Consider the following 24,327-nt stretch of genomic DNA (forward strand, 5'->3'; position numbering starts at 1 on the left):
CATTTGAACCTAATACCTGCATCTGAACCTATAATCTGCATTCAAACACAGGGGGAGTGATGGTAAGCCCTGCAGAGGGTTACTTCAGTTAAATTGCAGTAACTAACATTTGTACGTATGTGTCAATTCTGAACAGAAGTATTCCAGTTTATGCAGCTTGCAGTAGTAAAGTTTTTTTAGACGTTTACATCCGGAGTGAGACAGAAGTTCCAGTCGCAGTGCCATAATTTCACTAAAGAAAAGGGGGATATCCACTAGCTCAACAGTCCACTGCCTGTTGTGCTTCACCAGCTTCTCAAGTGACTCTGAAAAATTTCCAGCCATCTGCAACAACAGCCTGATCACCTGTTTTCTTGCTCACTGGTAAGACTTTTTTCTACGTCACATTTTTTTGTATGGATGCTATTCGACAGTTTGGATATTGGACAGTTTGCATATTTTAGACAGTTTGGATGTTTAATTAGACAGTATGGATATTTTCATGCATAATTCAAGCAAATGTAAAAAATTGCAATGTTGGTAAACACAGCATATTAGTAAATGTAAAACCTTAGTAGGGCAGGTTGATAGTAAGGCATTATGCAAATGTATTACAATATTTAACTGGTATCTCAAAGAAAACCATGTGAGATATAACAAATGTTTATTGTGTGCTTCAACAAAAACTGCATTTTGTGTATTATGTCATAAAACAATAGACTGTGAAGACAGATCTGTTCATGATGAAGAATTAACTAAGGCTAAAGTGTTTCCATTATATTCAGATGTTGAACAGTTATGTCCTGTCACCACATGCGAGTCAAATCAGTTACTGACAAGACCACTAGTACATTTTGTTACAAAGGAATGTAGTAAACTTCTAAAAAAGAGACACAATGAGTTCAGGAAGTTTAGACAAGTTATACAAACATTTTTTCAAAAGTGCATAAGAGTTTCAGATTCAGCAGAACAGGTTCCTGAGACATATCAGGCAGACCATGAGGAGACTCTTAAACAACAGTTACAAGATGAAGAAAATAGATTAGCTGAACTGACAGAGACTAACTTCCTTCATACATTGGGAAAGAGTAGGAAACTACAGCTGATCTGTACAAAAGAGATATATTTTATATGTTTGTGTTTTGAAAATGGTTAAGCTTACATGGTAGGATGATAGGATCTGACAAATCATTCTCAAATGTTTAAAACTTCCATTCAATTAAAGCAATGTATTTATCAGTACTACAGTAAAGTAGAGCATATGACTGACATTCTCATAGCATAGTCAAAAGGTAAACAAAACAGTTCTTGTATATAAAAATTAAATAAAAATAGTTAATAAGAGTAATGATTTAAAGTCACAAGACTGACATGCATGTATTTTCTTTTTATACAACACACAAGAATAACAGGCAGACACCAGCAAATATAAATAATGTAAATATATAAATGTGTTTGTTAAGCTAATATCTATTTATTTTTTACATTTTTTTATAATTGTATAGTAACACCACACCAAACAGTTAAAGTTCTGAATTTTAAAAATAAATAAAATCACGGATGGTATTAGTCAAACAGTCTTTGTAAAATGAATGTCAGAACAGTTAAATAAATAAATAAAAATACTGAAATCAAAAGTTAAAAAATATATATGATTAAAGGAAAAATGCTAAAAAGGGTTAACTGAAATGTGAGCTCAGACCTTCCTAAACTGGATGAATAGTTACAGGAAATGTTGAAAAGATAAGATAAGAAACAAGACTGCTAGACAAGTGGCTTGAGTTTTTCTAAAATGCTCACATGCAGGGGTACTTTATCAGTTTTACACACTGTGTGAGCAGTATGTGTTGCAAAAGGGTCTGAAATAAAGCTAAGAGCAGAAGTTCCTTCTTAACAATACTCTTTTAGGGGGAGGAAAAAACAGGTATTAGTGCATTAGAAATATTGGTAAACAGATTGAACCTGACAGAATAAGATATTTTAGTATTAAATTGTATTTACAACCTGTTAAACTGTAAAGTTATACAACAGATGGTTTAAAAAACAAGAGATGGCTTAAAATTGATTAAAGATATATAAGAGAAAGTAAAGATATGTATAAATTCAGCAAGAATGGTTACTATTTTTTAATATGTTTTTGACAAAACAATGTTGGTATAAAAAAGAAAATAACAGGACATATGGATTTGGTATCAATTCCACTAGATATTTCTAAAGAGACATAAACATTTTCCAAGATTTTGCTTAATATTAATGCTATTAAATTTGTAAGATTAGACTAAATTTACTTTATAGTCTTTGTATGTACAAATACAGAAGAATTCAGTACAAATTAAATTAATGTCTAGCAATAAATATGTGTGAAAAAACATGTTTTAAAAAAATTGGGTTCAGGATAGCTGCTAGATTGAAATGCATGAATAGCAAACAGTCTGTGTAAATTGCATACTGTACAGAATACATTGTAATAAGTTTAAAAGTAATTTGTCAAGTTGTAATATCACTGGTTTTACCCCAGTAAAATAATTGCTTTCAAATATTTATTATCTAAGCCCAGTTCAGTACTTTATGTTCACTTCACTGTCAACCAAGATGTTAATGAGCAGTTCAAAGACATGATCATAATGTTATGGTTAAAATGACATTGCAACTGTATATTTTCAGTAGTGTATAAATGCTTGCAGTAGCACATGGTTCTTGTCTCTTATAGTTAATTCAACAAGTTGCAAAGAGTTAATGAAACAGTTCTAAGTCATAAATTAAATTCTGTAATTGCAAAAGAATAAATTAATCAAGTTAAACTAAAGCAGACACAGCTCATAACTGATAAAATATTTTCACAGAATGGTCTGCAAAAGAAAAAGTTGTTAAATACATTCAGTTTTGGTAGTGATACTTAATAACTATGTAAAATTGCATTTTGATCAAAAGAAGACTAAAAGTTTGTTTCTTGTGTTTTCTACATAATGTGATAAAAAATACATATCAGTATAAAATGTTTTGAGTATGTTTAAAAACAGAGGGAATTGTTAGATATTAAATATGCTGAAAGAAAAAGTTTGCTTAAATACAGAAACAGAGTTTAGTAATATGTGATCAGCAACCATACAAAAGACTGTGGCTTAAAAAAATAAGGAACTTGCTTATGAGTGTATTACACACACATCAAGAAAGCTGACTTCTTACAGACGTGACAAGAATGTAATCTGCTTTCACTGGACAACAGGACATGCTTTTCTAAGAAAGTTTAAAAATGTGCTTTTCTAATCCACAAGGCGTTTTCTTGAAGACAGTTTACTTATCAGCATTTGGACAAGAACAGATGTGTTAGCATTTGCGTCATCAAGGCAGTATCTTTCCAAAACCAAGAGGGTGTGTGTTTAACTAAAATATGTATAAAAAGTCTGTATTAAATCTAGTTATGTTAGAGGTATGGTAGGGACACAAGTCCTGAGGTAAATGTTATATCTGTCACATCATCTGTACTATATGAGAAGTAAAGTTGGAACAGTACTTTAAGCTGCAACGTTTGTCCAGTTTGGTTTATTATAAAAAGTTATTGGTTACTGCTCTCTAAAGTTGATGCTGCAAAGTATATTCTCTCATCAGTGTATATTCTGCAAGTTTCTGTATGCGACAGACTGTGAATGCAAATATAACTAGACTTTGAATTTTAGCAGAATCCAGCCAGCAAATCCCACAGCAAGAGCAAGCAGTAAGAAGCAGTAAGAGATCTAAATATTTTTTCAGTTGACCTCTCTTCATGTAACGATAGGTCGTCCTTATGTTCTACCCCCACCATCGGCTACAGTGACCATGGACACTTCCCTGATAAGGTGGGTTGGCATTTTCAGGGAAGAACAGCCCAAGGCACATGGACTGAACAGGAGACACATCTGTATATCAATGTCCTTGAGATGAGAGCGGTACTTTTAGAGTTGCAGTACTGCCAGGATTCTCTTCCTCCGGGAACAATTGCAATTCAGACAGACAACATGTCAGTGGTCTGGTACTTGAACAAACAAGGAGGAACTAGGTCCTACCCCCTTTGTTGCGAGGCCCTAAGAATATGGCAGTGGGCTACATCCTCCAAGTGCTTCCTGTTAGCAACGCACATCCCAGGGAAATCCAAAGTGATAGCAGACAAACTGAGCAGAACAATTTTGTTGCCTCACGAGTGGTCCCTCAAGAAAGAGGTAGCGGAGAAAATTTTCCACAGGTGGGGCCAGCCTTGCTGCGACCGTTTTACCAACAACATGAACACGAAATGCAGAAGCTACTTTGCCCTCATTCCCCCTCCGGGAGAAGCACCAGGGGACGCACTTGTACACGATTGACCTCCGGGTCTCCTCTATGCATTCCCACCAATTCCCTTGATACCCAAAGTATTACAGAAAGCAAAAAATCATATTAATAGCCCCTCATTGGCCTTGTCAGATTTGGTTCCCCTTCCTTCGACTTCATCAGTTGGAAGACCCTTGGATTCTGGGCCCAGTTCCAGATCTTATGATGCATTTGTCGGGGGATCTTCATCCCTCTCTTCAGTCCCTGAAATTGACAGCTTGGCTGCTCCAATTCCCAACATAGCCAGGTTCTATAACCTCTCTAATGAAATGCAGCAGATTCTGTTATCTTCTCACAAATCCTGTATTAGGAAACTATATCTTAGCTAATGGAAAATATTTTCTCTATGGGCCTCTCAAAATAACATTAATCCCTACCAAGCCCCTATTGCCTCCATATTAGAGTTCTTGACTATGCTTTTCAATAAAGGGGCTGCAGCAGCAACAGTTCGGGTTCAACTTGCTGCTATCTCTAATTTTCACCTTGGCTTTGAAGGATTGAACATAATGTCACACAGACTATCCAAAGCCTTTTTCAAAGGGACTTTTCATCTCAGACCACCTGTGAAATCCCCTTATACCCCTTGAAATCTAAATTTTAAGCTGTCACGCATTATTCTCCCACCTTTCGAACCAGCTTCCTCCTGCGATTTGAAATTTGTATCATGGAAGACTATCTTTTTAGTAGCCATCACTTCTGCCCGTAGAGTGTCAGAGCTTCAGGCCTTGTCCATAAAGCCTCCTCTGATTTTCCATGCTGACAGAGTCTCCCTACTAACAAACCCTTCTTTCTCGCCAAAGTTTGTACTGAAACTAATCTGAACCAGATTATAGATTTGCCAGTGTTCTTTCCCAAACACACCAACAACTTAGAGTACATGCTGCACGAGCTTGATGTTCATAGACAACTCAGATTTTACTTGGATAGAACAAAAGATTTCAGAAAATCAGATCAGCTTTTTGTTTCCTTTTCAGATTCCAGAAAAGGTATGCCAGTGGCAAAAACAACTCTGTCTAAATGGTTATCTGATTGTATCACATTTGTTTATTCAGCTGCTAATACGCCCTTACAACATAAAATTAAGGCTCATTCTACCAGAGCAGTGTCCACATCTTCTAACTTTTCTGCTAGGCTTACTATAGACAATATTTGTGCAGCAGCCACTTGGTCAAGACCTCATACCTTTATCACTCATTACAAAGTTGACAAGGCCTCCAGGGACAGGGCCTCCTTTGGGTCTACTGTCCTGAAAAACATACTCCTGTGAGCCACCCGAGAAAGATGGTGCTTGGGACGCTACCCATCTGTAAGAATGAACAGCAAGATAGAACAACTTCATGTAAATAAGTTATGTACTCACCATAACGTTCCATGTGAGTTCTTCATCTCACCTTCATTCTTACTACCCACCCTTCAATCCCCCTCCAGGGTTTTTCAAGGACCAAGATACTAGATTCTTCCTGGTTGCTCAAATCTTCTATAGCTTTCTCCTAAAGAGTGATAGAATGACATATGGTATTATTATATGGAGCAAACAAGATCTGAGGTAACTCCAGGTGCATCATGGGATAGGTACTGGGCCTCGAACTGTGTGAAGACCTCAAGCTTTGTAGTAGGCCGACTCTGAGCCAAGGATCGGCTCGGAACCCATCTGTAAGAATGAAGGCAAGATGAACAACTCACATGGAACATTATGGTGAATACATAACTTCTTTTTTTCTTTTCTCTCCAAAGTAGCACATTAAAATGAATGTTTTCCAAGAATTATGTTCCATATCATTGCAATAAATAAATACATTCCTTTGAAATTTTTCAAATCTATGGAGTCAATTTTAATAACATTTCTACAGTCTCCAAAGTCTGCTCACATTAAATGTGGCAGACTTACCTTTCCAAAAAGCAGGGTGATATGATCTTAATGACTGTTGAACTTTATTATCATATAGCTACAATAAGCAGATTATATTAACCTGAAGCTTCGTGAAAGCACCTGGAAACTGAGTTGGGTGAATATATGGTATAAAATTATTAAATCATACTCATGTAATCCTTTTTCATTACCCTTTTTAAATAGAGCTAATGTTAAAAATCTGAAAATATATGATTTTTGGTGATATAATGAATATATGCTTACTAAACACTTACGAAATAGGATTGGAAGATTTCTGGTTTCTTACTCCAGTCCATAGAGAAAAATCCACATTTCCTGCTTATTAATCAAATGATTGAGTTCATCAATTTTCCAAGGTGAAGAAACAAAACTATATGGGATTGTTTTCTGCTCCATCAACTCATCAAAACAAATAAAGGTATGTATGGGACTACCCCAAGGATATTTAGGAGTAATAAATCAAATATTAATTTTAATCAAAACTAAACATGATTGTTCATATCAAATAACACAGAAAATTCCTACATTAACTTATTAAATACTCTGCTTCAAAACAAAGCATTATCCAAGGGATATAAGTTAGCTTTAACTTATAAATATACATGTGAATACTTATTTTCCAAACTTTGGTCATCTTATGGTACTAAACTTCTTAGTAATAATTATATTTGCAAGTCAAAAATTATTAGCCTGAAGTACATCCCTTTTAAAAACTATATTTCACTCCTTTTAAGATTTTAAGTAATTCTTATCTTTCTGCCTTAAAAAGGCAAATATTTCCTATCATTATGTAGTAATTGCTTGTGTTGTAATGTTACAAAAGCTGCCATTTTTCATATTCTTTGACAATGTAAATTTTCTAATCAAATGTGGAAAATGTTGATATCTAGAATTTACAGCTATCTGTCAGAAATAAAAGAGATGCCATGGCAAATAACAATTTTACATAGTTCCTTTGCTAATGAGCATAGGGATAACCTGTTCATACTTATTACTTGTTTTTCTTTGCTCAAGTTATCTATATCCCCAAAATAGTTAAATCTAGATTCTATGAACTGGACCGAGTTTGTAATAAATCTAAATAAATATTTGAAGGCTCTTAAAATAATTTCCACTCATCACTTTAGCAGTGAAGGATTTAAGAACACTAAACAATGGCAGATAATGATAAAACATTTATCTTGTAATTAGCTCCCAATTATCAATCAATGGACTTTTTTAAAATATGTGTTGTACTAACCACTTTCCGTTAGTTCACTGTCTTATTCCTCCTTTTAAAACTTTTTCTCTGTACTTTTCTCTCTTTGATATGTTTACAATTAAATGCTGCTGAAAGCTCTATTTGTAGTATTTATGCGATGAACCATTAGGTCGTTGAATCAGCAGTGAATTTGGTTGCTTTATGTTACAATATCATCACTGGGCTTAAAAACATATTTATTATACTGGATTTTTATTTCTAAAAAAGGTAGTTAGATTTTATATGCGATTTTTTGTTCCGGTGAATTAAGTGTGTATAGACCAATATTTTTGCCATTATAAAACAATAATATTTCTCATAGATAACCAGTCTATTTGTTATGTATGCATAATTTGACTGGTGTATCTATATTAGGTCCATTTCTTTATCATTGAGCAGTGCTTTTGCATCTTCACATTTTGTATACATCCTTTGTTTTTTTTTTTTTTTTTGTATACAAAGCCCCTTTATTGAAAAGCATAGTCAAGAGCTCAAATGTGTTGTTTTTGATGGTTGACGTTTGGACAATTAGTTATGCTTCTGTGTTCTAGTCTATAAGATTGTGGCATAAACGCTACTATATGGACATTTGGGGACTTTTATCATTCTTATTCCTTATACATTTCCATGGACATTAATCTCTTTTTTATTCTGGGTTTGCGGTTGTCGAACTATGTTGAGGAACTCATAACTTTTTGCCTGACCAATGCTTCCTGGCCATACAGCTGCTCCCTAACACATAAAAGATAACTCACACTCTCAAATACCTATCTCTTCAAATCTGTTCCCCCATCAACAACAAACTCCACCACATCTCTTATAGTGTACCTTTAATGCAACACCAATCTCATACAGTTTTAGATATTACCCTTGCATATACCCCTTTCTTTCTGAAACTAAATAACATGAGTTACACATATCTAACCCAACTACTAAAAACATTATTCTATCCATTAATAATCTTCACCCTACTCCTACTTTCCATCCTGTCCTCCTACCACACTCAACTTCATAACCACACCACATCCCCATGGCAAACAGAATCCATAGCCAGTCCCATCAAACTAAAAAACTTTCCTATATCACCATGCAAACTTACCTTCTCCCAAGCCTTCTCTTATTTATGCAATAAACTGACTATCAAAACTAATCCCCACTCTTCTCAAAAGCAAACTAAAATAATTCACAAATTAATCAAACTCTGTCTACACCTACTCCATATACTCACTTGTAGTGGAGACATACACCCCAATCCAGGACCCAAAACATCAGCCAACCCAAACTCAAATCAGCTACATCCCCTATACTACAGACCTAACTCAGCTCTCCTCTTCTTAAACATTAATACAATAAGTATACTTAACAAAATTCAGGACCTCCATGCCCTACTATCGCTATACAAACCAGATATCGCTGTGTTAACTGAAACATGACTCAAACCACAGCACCATAATAATGAGATTACTGCCCCCGGTTATAATATTATCCGAAGAGACAGATTAGAGAAAAAGGGCAGAGGTGTTGCAATATTATTCCAAAATCATCTCAACATAGAACAAATAGATTACAATAACCAAGAAGTCAAAGATGTAGAACTAATCCTTGCCAAGTTAAAAATAAATTCCAACAAACACATAATTATTGCAGGTGGCTATATCCCACCAGGCAATAACATCACTGTAATGGAAAGCCTGTTTAATTGGATCTCCAACTCCCTACCACATGAAACCATACTATTAGGGGACTTCAATATTGACTGGCTTAACTGCTCCAGTCATAATCCCTCTGCCTTTATTAACCTCCACAGGTTTACCCAAACTATAACCATCCCCAGTAGAATTGACAAAACATCCAAATGCCAGTCCATCTTAGACTGGATCCTGGTATCTGACCCCACTCTTGCACGGCAATCTGGCTGTCTTCCAGATACCCTAGATGACCATCATCCAACCTACCTAATTAGGAACAGATCCCAAACCATCAGCCAACCTATCCTCAGAGTAGTTCAAAACAAAAAGACTTTTACAGCTACTGACTTCATCAATGCACTAAAAAGCTGCAACTGGACTCCACTAAAGCAACTATCTCTAGACAAAGCCATCGGATACTTTAACACAACCTTCATAAAACTCTTAAATCATTATGCACCCCCCCCCAGAACCATTAGAATAAAAACTAACTATGTCCAGTGGCTATGAAAGGATACTAAAACTATAATGAAAGAAGGGGAGAAGGCCTGGATTCAATATAAAAAAAAAAACAAAATCACTACTTTGAGACAAAACTATCTATAGCTCCGTAACAAAGCCAAAAAACAAATCAAACTAGACAAATCTAGCTACTATAAAAATATGCAAGAAAAATATGCTCACAATCCCCAAAAATTCTGGGCCACAATAAATGGTATACTACACCCAGGAAAGTCCACTACTCCAACCCGTGTGCTACCAAATAACCATGAAAACATTCCCACTCAATTTAACAAATTCTTTATCGAAACAGTCCAGACCCTTGCCAATGCCCAAAATAGCATTAGCAGTCCCACACCAATAACTACACCAACCCATCCCAATATACAAAACAATAAAGCCAGTTTTCACCTTCACTCCGTGTCCACCAAGACAATTTCTAAACTCCTTAGGAAACTTAAACCAACCACTCTAGCAGCTGATATGCTACCAGCAGACTTCTTTTAGATATCAGCTGAAGCTATAGCCTATCCTGTCTCTATTCTCATAAATAGATCTCTGTTAAAATGCAAAGTTCCCACCTCATGGAAAACATCACATATTATTCCACTGCACAAAGGAGGTAACTCCTTAGAGCTCACCCAATAGCAATCCTATCACCTTTATCCAAAATATTAGAAAGAGTTGTTCATAATCAACTAATGCAGTACTTCCAAAATAACAACCTACTCTCCATATCCCAGCATGGCTTTAGACCTTCCCATAGCACCACCACAGCGTTACTATCATTCACCAATATAGTTAACCATCATAGAAACAAGGGTCTATTTGTTTCTTCCATATTCTTAGACTTATCAAAAGCCTTTTGCATGGTAAATCACAGTATGCCTCTTGAAACTCTATCTACCCTAAACATAAGTCCCCCTTTATATCATGGTTCAACAGCTAATTATCTGGCCATCAGCAAGCAGTCCTATGGCAGGGACAACTGTCCCTCCTGTTACCAGTTACCCATAGGAGTTCCTCAAGGATCCATCGTTGACCCTTTGCTGTTCTTTTTATTTACTAACAAGATGTCTTCATCCTCACCCACTGCCTCAGTAGTTCAGTGCGCAGATGACACCACCTTTATATGTGCTGCCCCCACCCTAAGTGAACTACAAACCCTAACCCAAAATAACTTCACCCTAGAGAAAACTTGGTTCACTAACATCAAACTTCTTCTTAATCCCAAAAAAAACAAACTAATTATTTTCAGCCCAGGCAGATCTCCTCCCCTAAATAGTTATTTAGCCATCTACTCTAAAGAAAACATTAAAATTAGTCCAGCTACACAGACTAAACTGCTAGGTGTAGAAATGGACAATAACCTGAGGTTCGACATCCACATAGCACAAACCATCAAGAGTTAATAAAAAACTTGGACTCCTCTACAGGAACAAACAGTTTATAACTAAACACACCAAAGCAACCATCACAAGGACTCATCTTCTATCCACCCTCCTCTATACCTCTCCCATCTTGATTAATCTCTGCCAAACCAATCTAAATAAAATGGAATCTTGCTACAACAAGATTGCTAAGTTTGCTACTGAGATATAGGTCTCACCACTGTCTATCCCTTAAGCAGCTTAACTGGCTTTTGTTGCCTCATATACTTCTACTCAATCAACTCTCTATAGCACACAAACTGTACTACCTTCCTGAGAAAACCCCAGCACTTCAGTATCTAATTCAGCCTCATATTCCCTCTAGAGCCTTAAGATCTAGTAACCAGAACCTCATAACTGTCATCCAACATAGAAATGATGCCGGTAAATCCCTCTTTGCCAACATCATTGCTAAAACCTGGAACACACTACCAAGCCAAATAACTTCTACCACATCCTTTATTCATTTCAAAAAACTCCTGAAAACCAACTCCTGAAAACCCACTATTTAAGTGCCTGGCTATGTTCATGCCACTCACCAGGCTAACCCAAACTAAGAGAATGTTTCTGTGTCTAGCTAAGTATAAACAGTTCCCCTGAAAGCTTGTGAACCCGTTGATATTTACTTGACAAAACTTATATCTATAAAAATAATACAAATGCTGTTTTAAGCTATTATGTACCACAATGATTGTCTACTATAAGAATTGTTAATCTCTAACATATTGTGTATGTTTGCTGTAAGTATGCTCTATTTTTTTTTCTTTTCTCATGTACTGTATTGTATTGTGGAGCTTTTCTCCCCGGGCCTCCACTGAAAATGGGACTGTGTCCAGTCAGACTTTCCCGGTAAACACGTAAAATAAAATAAATAAATTTAGAGATGTCGCAGTGACCTAAAATGATATCTTAACAATCTGCCATGTTTAGTTATTGTAAACAGTGTACATAGTTGTGTATGATTGTAGATTGTTGTTTTATACCTAGATTGTTATAAAATTCTGTTTTGTTGTGTATGTTGTCTGTTGTTTATCCCCCAAAATTAATAAATGTATTTTGAATAAAAAAAATGTTTAGTATAATGTATGCAAATAGAAAAAATGTTAATATGGTTTGTTTTATAAATAAACAAAATAAATAAATAAATAAATGTATTTTGAATAAAAAAATGTTTAGTATAATGTATGCAAATGGAAAAAATGTTAATATGGTTTGTTTTCTTTTCTGTTAATGTATGTTGCTTATGTCTTAAGTGATAATTTAATAAAGATTTTTAAAAGATGGCAGTTATTGGAGGCTGGACTGTAAGCTTCCTGTGCTTCTGTAGAGACACTGTGTTAAACTCTGGCTGCCATAGCTTTTTGTCAGAGGTCAATTTTAGCACAAATTCAAGAAAATTCACAGTTTATTCCTAACAGTAGTTTCACACATTCAGACAAAAATAATTGCTTTATTGGCAACGTAGACAGAATATGAGTGCATATATTGATGTGTGCCTATGATGCTGTAGATCATACTGCAACTGGCATGGCATTTATTGCAGTATGATCTATAGCATCATACTGCAACTGGCATGGCATTTATTGCAGTATGATCTATAGCATCATACTGCAACTGGCATGGCATTTGTTGCAGTATGATCTATAGCATCATACTGCAACTGGCATGGCATTTGTTGCAGTATGATCTATAGCATCATACTGCAACTGGCATGGCATTTGTTGCAGTATGATCTATAGCATCATACTGCAACTGGCATGGCATTTGTTGCAGTATGATCTATAGCATCATACTGCAACTGGCATGGCATTTGTTGCAGTATGATCTATAGCATCATACTGCAACTGGCATGGCATTTGTTGCAGTATGATGCTGTAGATCATACTGCAATAAATGCCATGCCAGTTGTAGCCTTTAAGAAGGCTAGCTTGGCTAAGAACAGAGTCTTACTTAGCATGAAGAAAGGAGATCATAACTTATAAATGCTCCTTTAGCTCAAGAATTTATGCTTGGTTAATCTACTTATGTATTGTTACCACTAAACTGGGGAACTCCAGTAGCTTCAAAGGCCTGCTGTTTTTTGGTTAGTACTTGAATATTGTAATTGATGAAGAAGTAAACATGTTGATTATTTTATTTTATCTATTTATGTATTTATGTATTTATTTGCATTTTTACTGGTATAGTCTTAACTGGGCTGAAATTAGTTTCATTTATCATTAATAAGCACGTCAGTGAAAATAGTACATATCAGGAAGAATATAAAGAATAGCTGAAAATAGTTTCATTTATCATTAATAAGCACATGTCAATGAAAATAGTACATATCAGGAAAAAGCTAAAGAGTAAACCCTTAGTAATACAACAATGAAAAAATCCTGAAAGGAAATAAGGAATCCATTGCTATATACACTGGTTGTAATTCAGTAAAGGTTTGTATTAAAATGTATGTAGTTAAGGTTTCTGTATTATTAATGCAAACAATATTAAATAATGAACAGACAGAATATGTAGAAACTTGAATTTGATATAGATCAGAAGCAGAAGGAGAATGTATACTGATTTACTTTCTTTGTGTATGGCATTCTGAGGGTAGAATAAAGGGAAGGAGTAGTACTCTGATGCAAAAACACTTGCAATTTACATGTATGTGCCTTTTCGACACAACCATTGTTTGGTTAACTTGTTGCACTGTGTGGGTAAACACTGTCAATGTTATTCAAGGAATAAACCAGTAGAGGGCACTCTTTCATGGGGAAAAAACATGCATGCATAAATCCATTACACAAGCACTCTGCTTTATTAGCTTATTTAGTTGTGTAGCAGTACATTGTCAGTGTTACGAGATCATAGTCTAGTAAAGACTAGCAGATTACGCAGCATGTCTTAATTGCATTGTGATGCAAGATATCTATGTTGCTGACATTTGTTATCAGATAGCACATTTTAATTAAACTTAACAGTCTTGATGTTGCCTCCTGAGAGAAGTATGTTGTCGCAGCAGCTCTGACATTTTTTTTTACTCTTGTGGCGATGCTTGTAAGCTCCTAATGAGATGGTAGAATTTTGTTGCTTGGGAGCTATTTCCTTTTATTAGTTAGTCTCAACACACTTCTAAAACATATCAGCGCTCAGGAAGTATTATATATGTAGTACCTGCTAACAAAAGGCATCAGAGAAGAGTGAATATTTATATAATGTATCAACTACAGTTCTGTTTCCCTGCATCACACTAGCGGAAACTTGCATATCTGTAGATGCTTGTTGTACCTGCCTGTATGTGGCTTTTTCAGATCTTCCTTTTTCTAAACCATTTTTGGTATTTGGTAGGTGGTGAAGGACTAAAGGACTGAAGCAGAGTGCAGACTCCCCTCTTTTTATGTCATTACATTATGTCATCATGTACATGTCAATAGGAGGGAATGTCCCACTGATTATAACTGATGAAGGCATTCTCTGTAGATATGACCTGGTAATATATTTATCATAAGATGAATCTCAAAGAGTTGGTGTCACAGTTGATACCATTTGCATTTCTGTATACTTCTAATGTCTTTTGACCTTTTAACTTTGTTTTCAAGTTGTGACTCTGCATAGGACAGACACTTAAAAATCTACTATAGTAGTTAGGAAAATGTTTTGTATTTCAGCTTAGAATCTGCATTTGAGAAAGAAAACAAGTCAGAGTTTAGATATTAAAAAAGTTTTAGACTGAAATAAAAGAAATACCATTAAAATGCAAAGACACTGTGGTACATGTGAAATAGAAAACATGGTGTGAAGGAGTAAGATTCATCTACTTCTGTATAAACTCTAAAACAATAATTCATGACTTTCTGTTTGAATGTACTAGTCTACCATTTTTTAGAAAACAGTTTTATGACTCTTGGAGGCAGTACATAGAGCTGTAACTGTTTTTCTACTTTTCAGAAACATGGAGTAAACTCTCTCTAATCATTTACAGAATGACGTCTTGAAGTTAGCTGATTTTGGTTCCTGTAGAAGTGTGTATTCCAAGCAACCATTCACAGAATATATCTCTACTCGTTGGTACCGCGCTCCAGAGTGTCTTCTGACAGATGGCTTTTATGGTTACAAAATGGATGTGTGGAGTGCTGGCTGTGTTTTGTTTGAAATAACAAGGTACAAAACAACTCTAACACAGACTTTTATTACGATATTTTCTTTACAATATTTACTGATTTTTAATATTGCAGTATTTTTGATGCTTGTTTTACACCAAGAATTCTAATTAGAAACACAAAATAAGTTATTTTTGTTTAATAAATGCCTGTTGTCAAGATGCTGTGCAAATTAAAAAAATACCATGTAAAACAGTAATAATAATAATGAAGATGTTTAATTTATGGAAATTAAGAGCAGATAGGTCTGCACAAGTCTAAGGCAATGTAAGAAAATAACTTGCAGTTTCTATTGAAATCCTGAGAACCTGTAATAGACCCCCAGTGATAGATCCAGTGGGAGAATGGAAAGGAGAACATAACTGGAGTTGTGCTTTTGAATATACAGATTATGAGTTTGTACATCTTTATGAGTCAGGCTCCTTTTAATGGAAATATACCACCTAATTTAAGCCAGTGCAATGAGCAGCAGCAGTAAGAGTGGTCTCTTTAGTGGATATCAGAAAACATGTTTGCATTTTGTGGCATCTGTAGGTGGCACAGGTGTAAGGTGCTGTAATAGTCCAGCTTTGAGGTATGAACTGGCATTGGAGAATCAGCAAGAATGATAAGGAGCTTCCTTATGTGGCAGCACACATGGGGTGAAGATAAATTTGATTACATAGTTATAACAGAAATGTGTCTAGAGGAAAAAAAAATATCATCATAAAAAAACATGGCTATATGCCACACCTAGTCAGTCATCTGAAGATGTTTTCTTATAAAAAGTTAAACAATATTTCATAACATTCCTGGAGTTCAGTTAATTAATGTCTATGTCTAATTCCCACTCCTGTAGACTCTGTAAGTATAATTGCAAACTAATAAGCAAAGTTTGCTTCAAAATCACAAAACATAGAAATACGTGATTTCTACAATTTATATAATTGCAAACTAAACATTTATACCACTTTATCAAAAATAAAAAAAATATACATAACTCAAAAAGTGTGCAAGGCAGTCATATGAATGTATGTATGTATGTATATAATACTTTATATTGTAAAATTATAAAAATAATCTTTGCTGTATTTACATAAAGTTCTTTAAATAGGTCCAGTATCGGATGTAATTATTTTAAACTGTAATGCATGTAAAACAGTCATAGAGAGGGAAATTTGCCTAGATGGACCATTAGTGAAGCAGCTTTTTGCTACTTGTCCTGCTTGACTACTGGAACACTTCCCCCACTAAGGACCCGAATACAGTTTATTATATATGAAAGTAATGCCTATCACACAGCAGGTAATAACATAATAGGACAGTCTACCATTTGGAAAAAAAATGTTCAGTAAATTTATTCCAGATGTCAACAAGGGACTATGCCAGCGTTTTACAAATGCATTTTTCTTACCTGATTTTGGTCTTTTTAAAGGTTTGAAAATAAAGTATTTACTTAATTATTCTTAGAGTTGATAAAGTCTTTTAAAAGGAAAGTTCATGGCTGTCCAAAAATGTTCAGGTCCTTTAGTAAAAGAAAAGGCCAGAAGTCCTGTTAACTAAAAGGCATGTCTATTACAGTCTTTTAAAACTCAGGTCCATTTCTTTGTTTTGATCTTCAGCATTAAGAATCATCTTGAGACATCTTATTTTCTTCCTCCATTTTTGCTTTTACTTTGGTTGGGGTTGGGGCATGGACCCAGAGACAAAGACGAACAAAGCACATCTCAGTTTTATTATAATGACACCTAAAACCAAATATAATTTTTTATAATGTCCATAGATGCCGAGTATTTACAAATATTTATCTAATGATGTTCAAAGAGATCTTTAGTGCAGTCTTTTATAACTCTTGGCCTATAAATTTGCGAGCCTGCATGAACCAATAGCAACTAGAAGTTAGTTTATTCCTTGCATAGATCAGAATATGTACAGATGCAAAAACCCAGTTTTCTCTCTTTTCAATCTCCCTTCTCATCATTGTCTGAAAATGTTTCATGATTTAATCTAGTGCAATTCTTTGAGAAACTCTTTCTGTCTCTCTCAGCTGGCTAGCAGATCATACATTAAGTATGAACTCACAGTGACGTGTTGCTGAGAATAAAGTTTAAGATGTTTCATTCATTCTCCCTCCTTCTCCTTTTTCATTGCAAGGTGATACCTTAGATGGTGTGTACAAATGCAGCCATTAGAGTTAATTTATTTTTATCTGTTTAGCTCACAATTGTTAATCAAGTAAATGAGCTGGCTAGTTGGCTGTTTTCAGCCATGACCAGAACCAAAAAACAGAGATGAGCATAGCTAATTAATAAACATGCAGCAACCCAATAAAAACTTCCCTTCTGTGCACTAAATCCATGGTTGTCATTGTATGGGGTCAAGCTATAATAAATAAATAAATAATATTTCTTTTTAATCTAGTAGTCTGGTTAGCTGACTTTTTTCAGCCATGATCAGGTGTCCAGTGGAGCAGACAATACAGACTGAGCATTACATTAACAGAAATTTCAGTACAATTACAAAAGATATCAATACAATTTTAAAAGAGAAGTTATGTAAATAGACATACTACTTAGTGTTTCTATTCACATCTTTAGATGGTGAAATACATAGTTGTAATGTATAGTATTATGAGATATATATATATATATGTATATATATATATATATATATATATATATATATATATACATATACATACATACACACACACACACACACACATATATATATATATATATATATATATATATATATATATATATATATATATCACTAGATTAGTATATGTGATGTAGAACAGACGGTTACTCTTTGCTCTCACTGCCTGTTGATCATTGGCCTCCTTCTCAGTCAGTCACCCCATTTGTTCCCCATCACTGGCTTGAGGATTGACCAGGATGGGCAATCATTCAGAAAGCTATCAGAGGTTGTTTAAGGATTTTTCTTCTTTTTATCACCAGCCCTACCACTTGCATCCATTGAGGCACTGGTTAAGGAAATGCAATTGAATGTCCATGGAGGATACTCCTCACTAATGCCAGAAGCATTCCCTCCATGCAACCCTGGTCTTCTTTGATGGCTTAAGTGGAGATTTCCTGGTCTCCACTAGGGTGATTGCACTGCCCAGTGTGCCCCTGAGTGCTTACATCCCCCACCCACCCCTAGGAGAAGCAAATTGGACCCCCCCACACACACAAACACACCTGACTCCTCCATTGCTATGGCCACTAATCAAACCGCAGTTGCCTGAGCCACATATAGGGTTCCATCTCGCTGTGCCATAAAGTCAGGCAAAAACTTGATAGTACATTTAGATTACAATACATACAGTATGTCTTAAGGTTTTGTTGTCATTGCTGCAGTCATTTATACTGTCATCCATTAAGCACTACTTTGCATTCAATACATTTTCCAGCAACCCTATCTTACCCATTATCTCTAAAACATTTACAGACATTGGCTTGATGAAGATGGTCTCTAAGTTAGCTCTGAATTTCTTTAGTGACCTCCCCTGGTTCCTGATGGTGGCTGGAATATGGTTCCATGTTGCTATATGGTTCCATGTTGCTGGCGCAGATTTAGAAAAAAAAAATTCAGGAGAATGCCTGAACTGTGTCTATGTAAAATGATTGCTTCATTTTCTGTATCCATGAAGGAGTAAGACCATTACCTAATATTAAGTAAGGTGTGTAAGGGAGGGCAATACTGTGACCCTGCTTTGAACAGGGAGCTACTCAAACTTTTATTATAAACCTTTATTGTCTGCAGTGATTTCTGTTTGGGGAAGACTTCCACATATATTGCCAAGTACTAACTTCCCCATGTAAGTGCCAGCATAACTAGTTACCAGGGGAGATCTAGCCTATTCTTTTACCATCAGATAAACTTGATGAAGGTTTTTTTGCATGATTGTTAAGTTTCTAGATGAATTTATAGAAAGTATAATGAAACAAGCGTTTTTGAAAAACATCTGTGTCATATATCTATAAATCTATGTTTCAACTATTAAATAAAGTCTGTAGTTATGATTTGTGAGGGTCTAGCAAGTGTTTGTAAAAAAAACTGATTATCTCCATAGTAATATTAAAAAGTGGTTTGATTATATGAACCTTTTGTGAACACAAAATAAAGTTAAACACTGCTCACCCATGTTGGTATCTTAAATGACTTTAGACAAAAGAGAGAGGAGCCATTCTTCTGCAAATGTTATTTTTTCTTCAGTGTTTTTTTCATTTTGTATATTATTTCCAACCATGGGGACCCTTCTGGATCTCCTTCTCAGGGGCATTGATTTTAATGATGCCACCTAAATCACAGAAGACCATTATAAGTCACTTCTTTCAGAAAAGTGTTTCTCCAGAGACTTTCACAAATGCTAACAGCTCCCATAATGTACAGGAGTCCTCCTTTATTTAAACCATTTTAGGACTTAAGAACTTAGTGTTCTAACTGTCAACCATCAGCTCATAGATCAGCTGATATGCAGCATAAATTTGGTAAGAACTGTTGTCTTTGATTTAATCTGAAATCAGATCTTGCTAGCTTGACTATACATGTGATTTCAGAGATGTTGGTTCTTCAGTAGTATCTCCAGGAACTCTGTCCTTTACCAGGGGAAGGGAAGTTCGTGGAAAGGTACAGTGAGAGGATTTTACCTATAGTGTATTGGTACTTAAAGCAGAGCTGGATCATGGTCAGATGGGTCCCTAAGCAGGATAATGGACCAGGTACCCCCTCCCTTCCTGGTGCCATTGCATTGTCCCATTACTTTGCTGTCTTCCCATATTTGCCATAAATACTGTTCAAAGTCTTTGCACTGCCAAGCGGCTGTTGGGGTCCTCTCAAATTATCTATGGTATTTTTCCCAGTTATTTTCATTTGGGGTAATATATAGCTATTGACCATGGGATAGTAAAGGCCAATCTCTAATCAAATGGAATAGGTAAAGGGAGACTGGCTAGGTTTAAAATGACCCACAAGGGCAGCTAGCCTAGAACTTACCTGTGAACATATGAAACTGTTAGTGTGTGTACTGTTTTGTTCTTTACTTTTGAAATTATTTCACAGATGTGGATGTAATTTAAAACCTTTTATTTATTCTTTGTTGACTAGGTTCACCCCATTAGCTTAGTAGCCTCTTTTCAGGGGAGACCCAAGGAAGTATTTATAATATTAGGGGAAATTTGGTCAGGACATCAGGGAACTTAATGCTACTGTTTTCGATATGTGCTGTGAGATCTTTTACATCCAGCTGAGCTACCACCAACTCAGTCAGAGGGTTGGTGTAATGGTTAAGGTGTTTACCTCACAGAAGCAAGTTAAAAGTTTGATTCTCACCTTGGAGAAATTGACTCTGCTTGCAATGGCATACAAGGTCAGCAAGCCTTGTACTTGCCTATGAACCTATACGCAGATGGGGCCTCAGTTTAACTTCTCATCTGAAGGACAACACGCTCAGGAGTGCAGCACCCTCATTTTGATATACAGCAGTGTCACAATCCATATGCAGTGTCAGGAATCCATCATTTATCCACCTGTCTGGTGTGGAAGTAGAACCCACACCCCTCTGCACCAAAGGTGACTACTTTCAAATTTTATAGCACAAAAACTGATAACCATTTGCTAAATAAAACTGCCGCACATTGAAAACAGATGTAGCATGAGCATCAGTAAACCTTTCTCTTCCCTTTAAGCTGTCATTCATTGAAAATATGCTGAAACTCACATACACTGAAAATGCACCTGACCAGTGGTAAATTAAGTGTACCTTGGTCCTCAGGCTGTTTTCAAACCATGGGTCCCCGTATACATTTTTAAGGCCATGCATAAAAGCATGTGTTCTTTGATTTGCCTTCCTGATTGTTTTAAATGTATTTCTTGTTTAATACAGCAACATTTGTTAGAGCACATTTTAAATTTGTAGTTTTGAACAAATTTAAGTGAAACAAAATGTATGACCCAATAATGCAAAAGTGCCTAATTCAGAACATTTCAACCAACTCCACAGTGGTTTACCAAAGGTACAGGGTTTGAGGCCGCTAAACTGCTCACTCAATTAAATAAACTGCCCTTTCTAACTAGGGCATTTTGCAAACACACACACACACACATACACACACACACACACACACACACACACACCTGTTAATGCAATCTGTTTGCTAGTTCCATCCTCTTGTACTCTATATCTGTTAGATGGTTGCACACCCTGCGTATCAAAAATCTAATTATGTGTTCCTATTTAGTAGTTAATTTGTTTGGATGAGGATTCCAAGATGGCTGCAGTCTGAGATCAACAGCTTAGCTTCGGCTCTCCCAATGTGAAAACAGAAACTGAGAAATAACAGTCAGTGATGTTGTCAGCTTGAGTAAAATTTAGTTACTGGTTAGTAAGTACACCACCTGGATGCCTGCAAAGAAGAAACTAAGAGAACCTAAAAGAAAATCAAGTAGAAAATATGAAGAGGAAACACTGACTGGGAATAATCCTGTGGTTGTTCAGCAAAAAAGCAGTTCATGTTCCAGCTTTGGTGCAAAACATGGCTTCCAGTAATCTAGAGGAAAAATAAGTCAAATATTCTCAGAGGTAATTAAAATAAATGAAACACTGAAGGGGTATATCAACTAAAATAAAACAGGGCTGGAAAAATGTAATAAGCTTTAAACAAATATTCAGATGAGCTGATACAACTGCAAAAATTAAAGGTTGAAATGAAGAAAAGGCTGGTTGAGTATGAAAATGCTCAAATGTTTCAAAAAATGGTAAAATTAGAAGCTGGAGCATGTAGGAGAAATCTGAGATTTTCTGTTGTACCAGAAAAACTAGAAGGAACAGCCTGTATTAATTTTATGAAAGCACTAATAAATAACTGTACTGGTATTTTACAGCAAGAACTGTTGATTGAAAGGCACACCATATATATGCTACAAATGTGGCCATGAGAAAGCAGCCAAGACCTTTATTAGTAAAAATGCAAACCTACCAAAGAAAGCATTGACACCGACAGAACTGTGGCAAAAAGGCAAAGTATTAAACATTGAAGACAGTAGAGTGTTTGTGGGAAATGATTATGCACTGTATGCCAGGCAGAAGAAAACACATTTATTCCAGTAATCAGGGAATGTCATGAAACACATGTGAGACTGAAGATGTTGTATTCAACTGTCTTCAGAATAGTTTTCCTGGAAGGTCAAACTCATTTTTGATGCAGAACAGGCTAAGGAGGAAATGCAAAAGTTTGTCCAACAAAAAAATGAGCCATCAAGCAAAAGGGAACTCGGATTCACATTCTTCTGATAATAATGCACAGGGAGAATTTTGCCAGTGAGGAAAATGCTTGAGACAGAGAAAAACACAGGAGTTAACCAGAAGAATTGGGAGTATCTTGGAATTGAACTAGAATGTGTAGTTGGGAGATGGAGATGAAGATAAAGAAAACCAGCAACATGGAAGAATAAATGTGAGACTGCGAAGTATCAGTCTCTTTTGTGAAATACAGCTGTATAAGAATAAGTGGAAAGAGTGGACTTTTGTTGACTTTGATAAACTTGTTAGGAACTGAAAAGCATTTGCCTTACTTTATGTCATTAATGCATAGAAGGACTCTGAGTGGGGGGGGGCAAGGAATATAACTGTAAGTAAAATAATTCCTGTTCTTAACAGTATTTCTATGAATTTTTTTTACAATATAAATTACATATCTTATAGTAAAGTAGTTTAGTTGTTATTTTATGTAAACAGATTCCCCACCCCTTTTTTCTTCCTTTTCTTGTTCTTCTTTTCAGGTATTAAGGAATGTAGGTGTTACTGTGCAAAAAGAGAAGAAATGTTGGACAAAAGCAAGTTTAAATTAATAGGTTGTAACCTTGGGTTGTTGCGGTGGGTAATGGGGTGTAGAAGTACACAGATCATAATATGTGTAGAGCTGATATGTTTTCCCTTACTTTTGCATAGGTGAATATCTGGATTAAGATCCTTGGCTTAATCTAATAAATTATAAGTGGAAACAAGTAAATATGAGAACACCGAATTAATGAAAAGTTTTCCTTTAGCAATAAGTGTTTCAGCTTGTCTTTCACTCTATATCAGAGGACTGCATTTTTCTTTTTTTTGTTATGCTTCCATGGCCACAAGCTGATAATTGGGCAAAAAAAGACGGAACATGTTTTTCTTCAAGGCAAATTGTTTTCACATCTGAGGGGAAGTAAAAATAAAACAGAGAAGAGACACCATTTAGTGTGAGTAGAAGCACAGACAGTAACATGTATCTTATTCCATGGATAACTCCGACTTCAAGTTAATTAAGACCGGTGCTAACAGTTGTCTATTTGGCACAAATGTTCCTATTAGGAGGGTCAAACTTTATTATTATTTGAAGATGTACATAGTTATGTATGTTTTTATTAAGCTAACACATTATGAGGGTGTTCTGGGTATGTGTTTACTTATTTATTTATTTTCTGAGGGCTTTTATTAAACAAAAAGTCTTGTAAAATGATATAGGTTCTAATGTTGATTATAAGTAAAAACTGGATAAAGGATTAACCTGACAGACCTTAATGTGTGCATGTATCACAAAAGCTGGAAATAGACATTTAAAAAAGCTACCATTTATAATAGGTAAGGATAATGACATCTTACTATAATAGAAGCACTTTCCATATTACCTCAAGTATTATCTCACAGGTATAGACAAAAAGGAAAAAATAGTTAGTTATATTAAGAAATGCACAGTACAAATAGTAATGCTGCAGAAGAAACATTTGGAAAGAACTGAGCATGTGAATTTGATAAAGAAAGGATTTCAGGATGGATATTCTGCAGAATATTAGGTATAAAGGAAAAGAGGAATACTTATATTAATTGCTAGATGAGCTCCAGTAGTGATAGAAGAGGGAAAAATGATGATAATGGTATATTTGTAGTAGTAAGGAGCTGCTGTTAAGGGAGGAGGATTATGTTGGCATATATTTATATTCTACCTAAAACTGCTATTATAACGCTTAAAGAAAATTTGTGAGAAATCAACTTTCAGCAGGAAATATTACTTATTGGTGGGGACTGGAATGTGATTTGCAATAACAAGAATGTATCTTTAGGCCTAGAGGGGAAAATGTAACAAAAGACAAT

The 24,327-nt window shown here is 35.4% G+C and overlaps 1 protein-coding gene across 2 annotated transcripts in view; it reads left to right on the plus strand.

The window, feature by feature from the left end:
• Positions 1-24,327, plus strand: part of MOK (MOK protein kinase) — a 969,382-nt gene that overhangs the window by 524,023 nt on the left and 421,032 nt on the right. For both annotated transcript variants that reach the window (XM_044074537.1, XM_044074539.1), the window contains one exon: positions 15,038-15,216. In XM_044074537.1, the coding sequence (XP_043930472.1) occupies positions 15,038-15,216 (179 nt within the window). The remainder of the gene's footprint in view (positions 1-15,037; positions 15,217-24,327) is intronic.

This window comes from Protopterus annectens, chromosome 6.part0, assembly GCF_019279795.1.
Source record: "Protopterus annectens isolate FY-2018-M chromosome 6.part0, PAN1.0, whole genome shotgun sequence".
Lineage (NCBI taxonomy): Eukaryota > Metazoa > Chordata > Ceratodontiformes > Protopteridae > Protopterus > Protopterus annectens.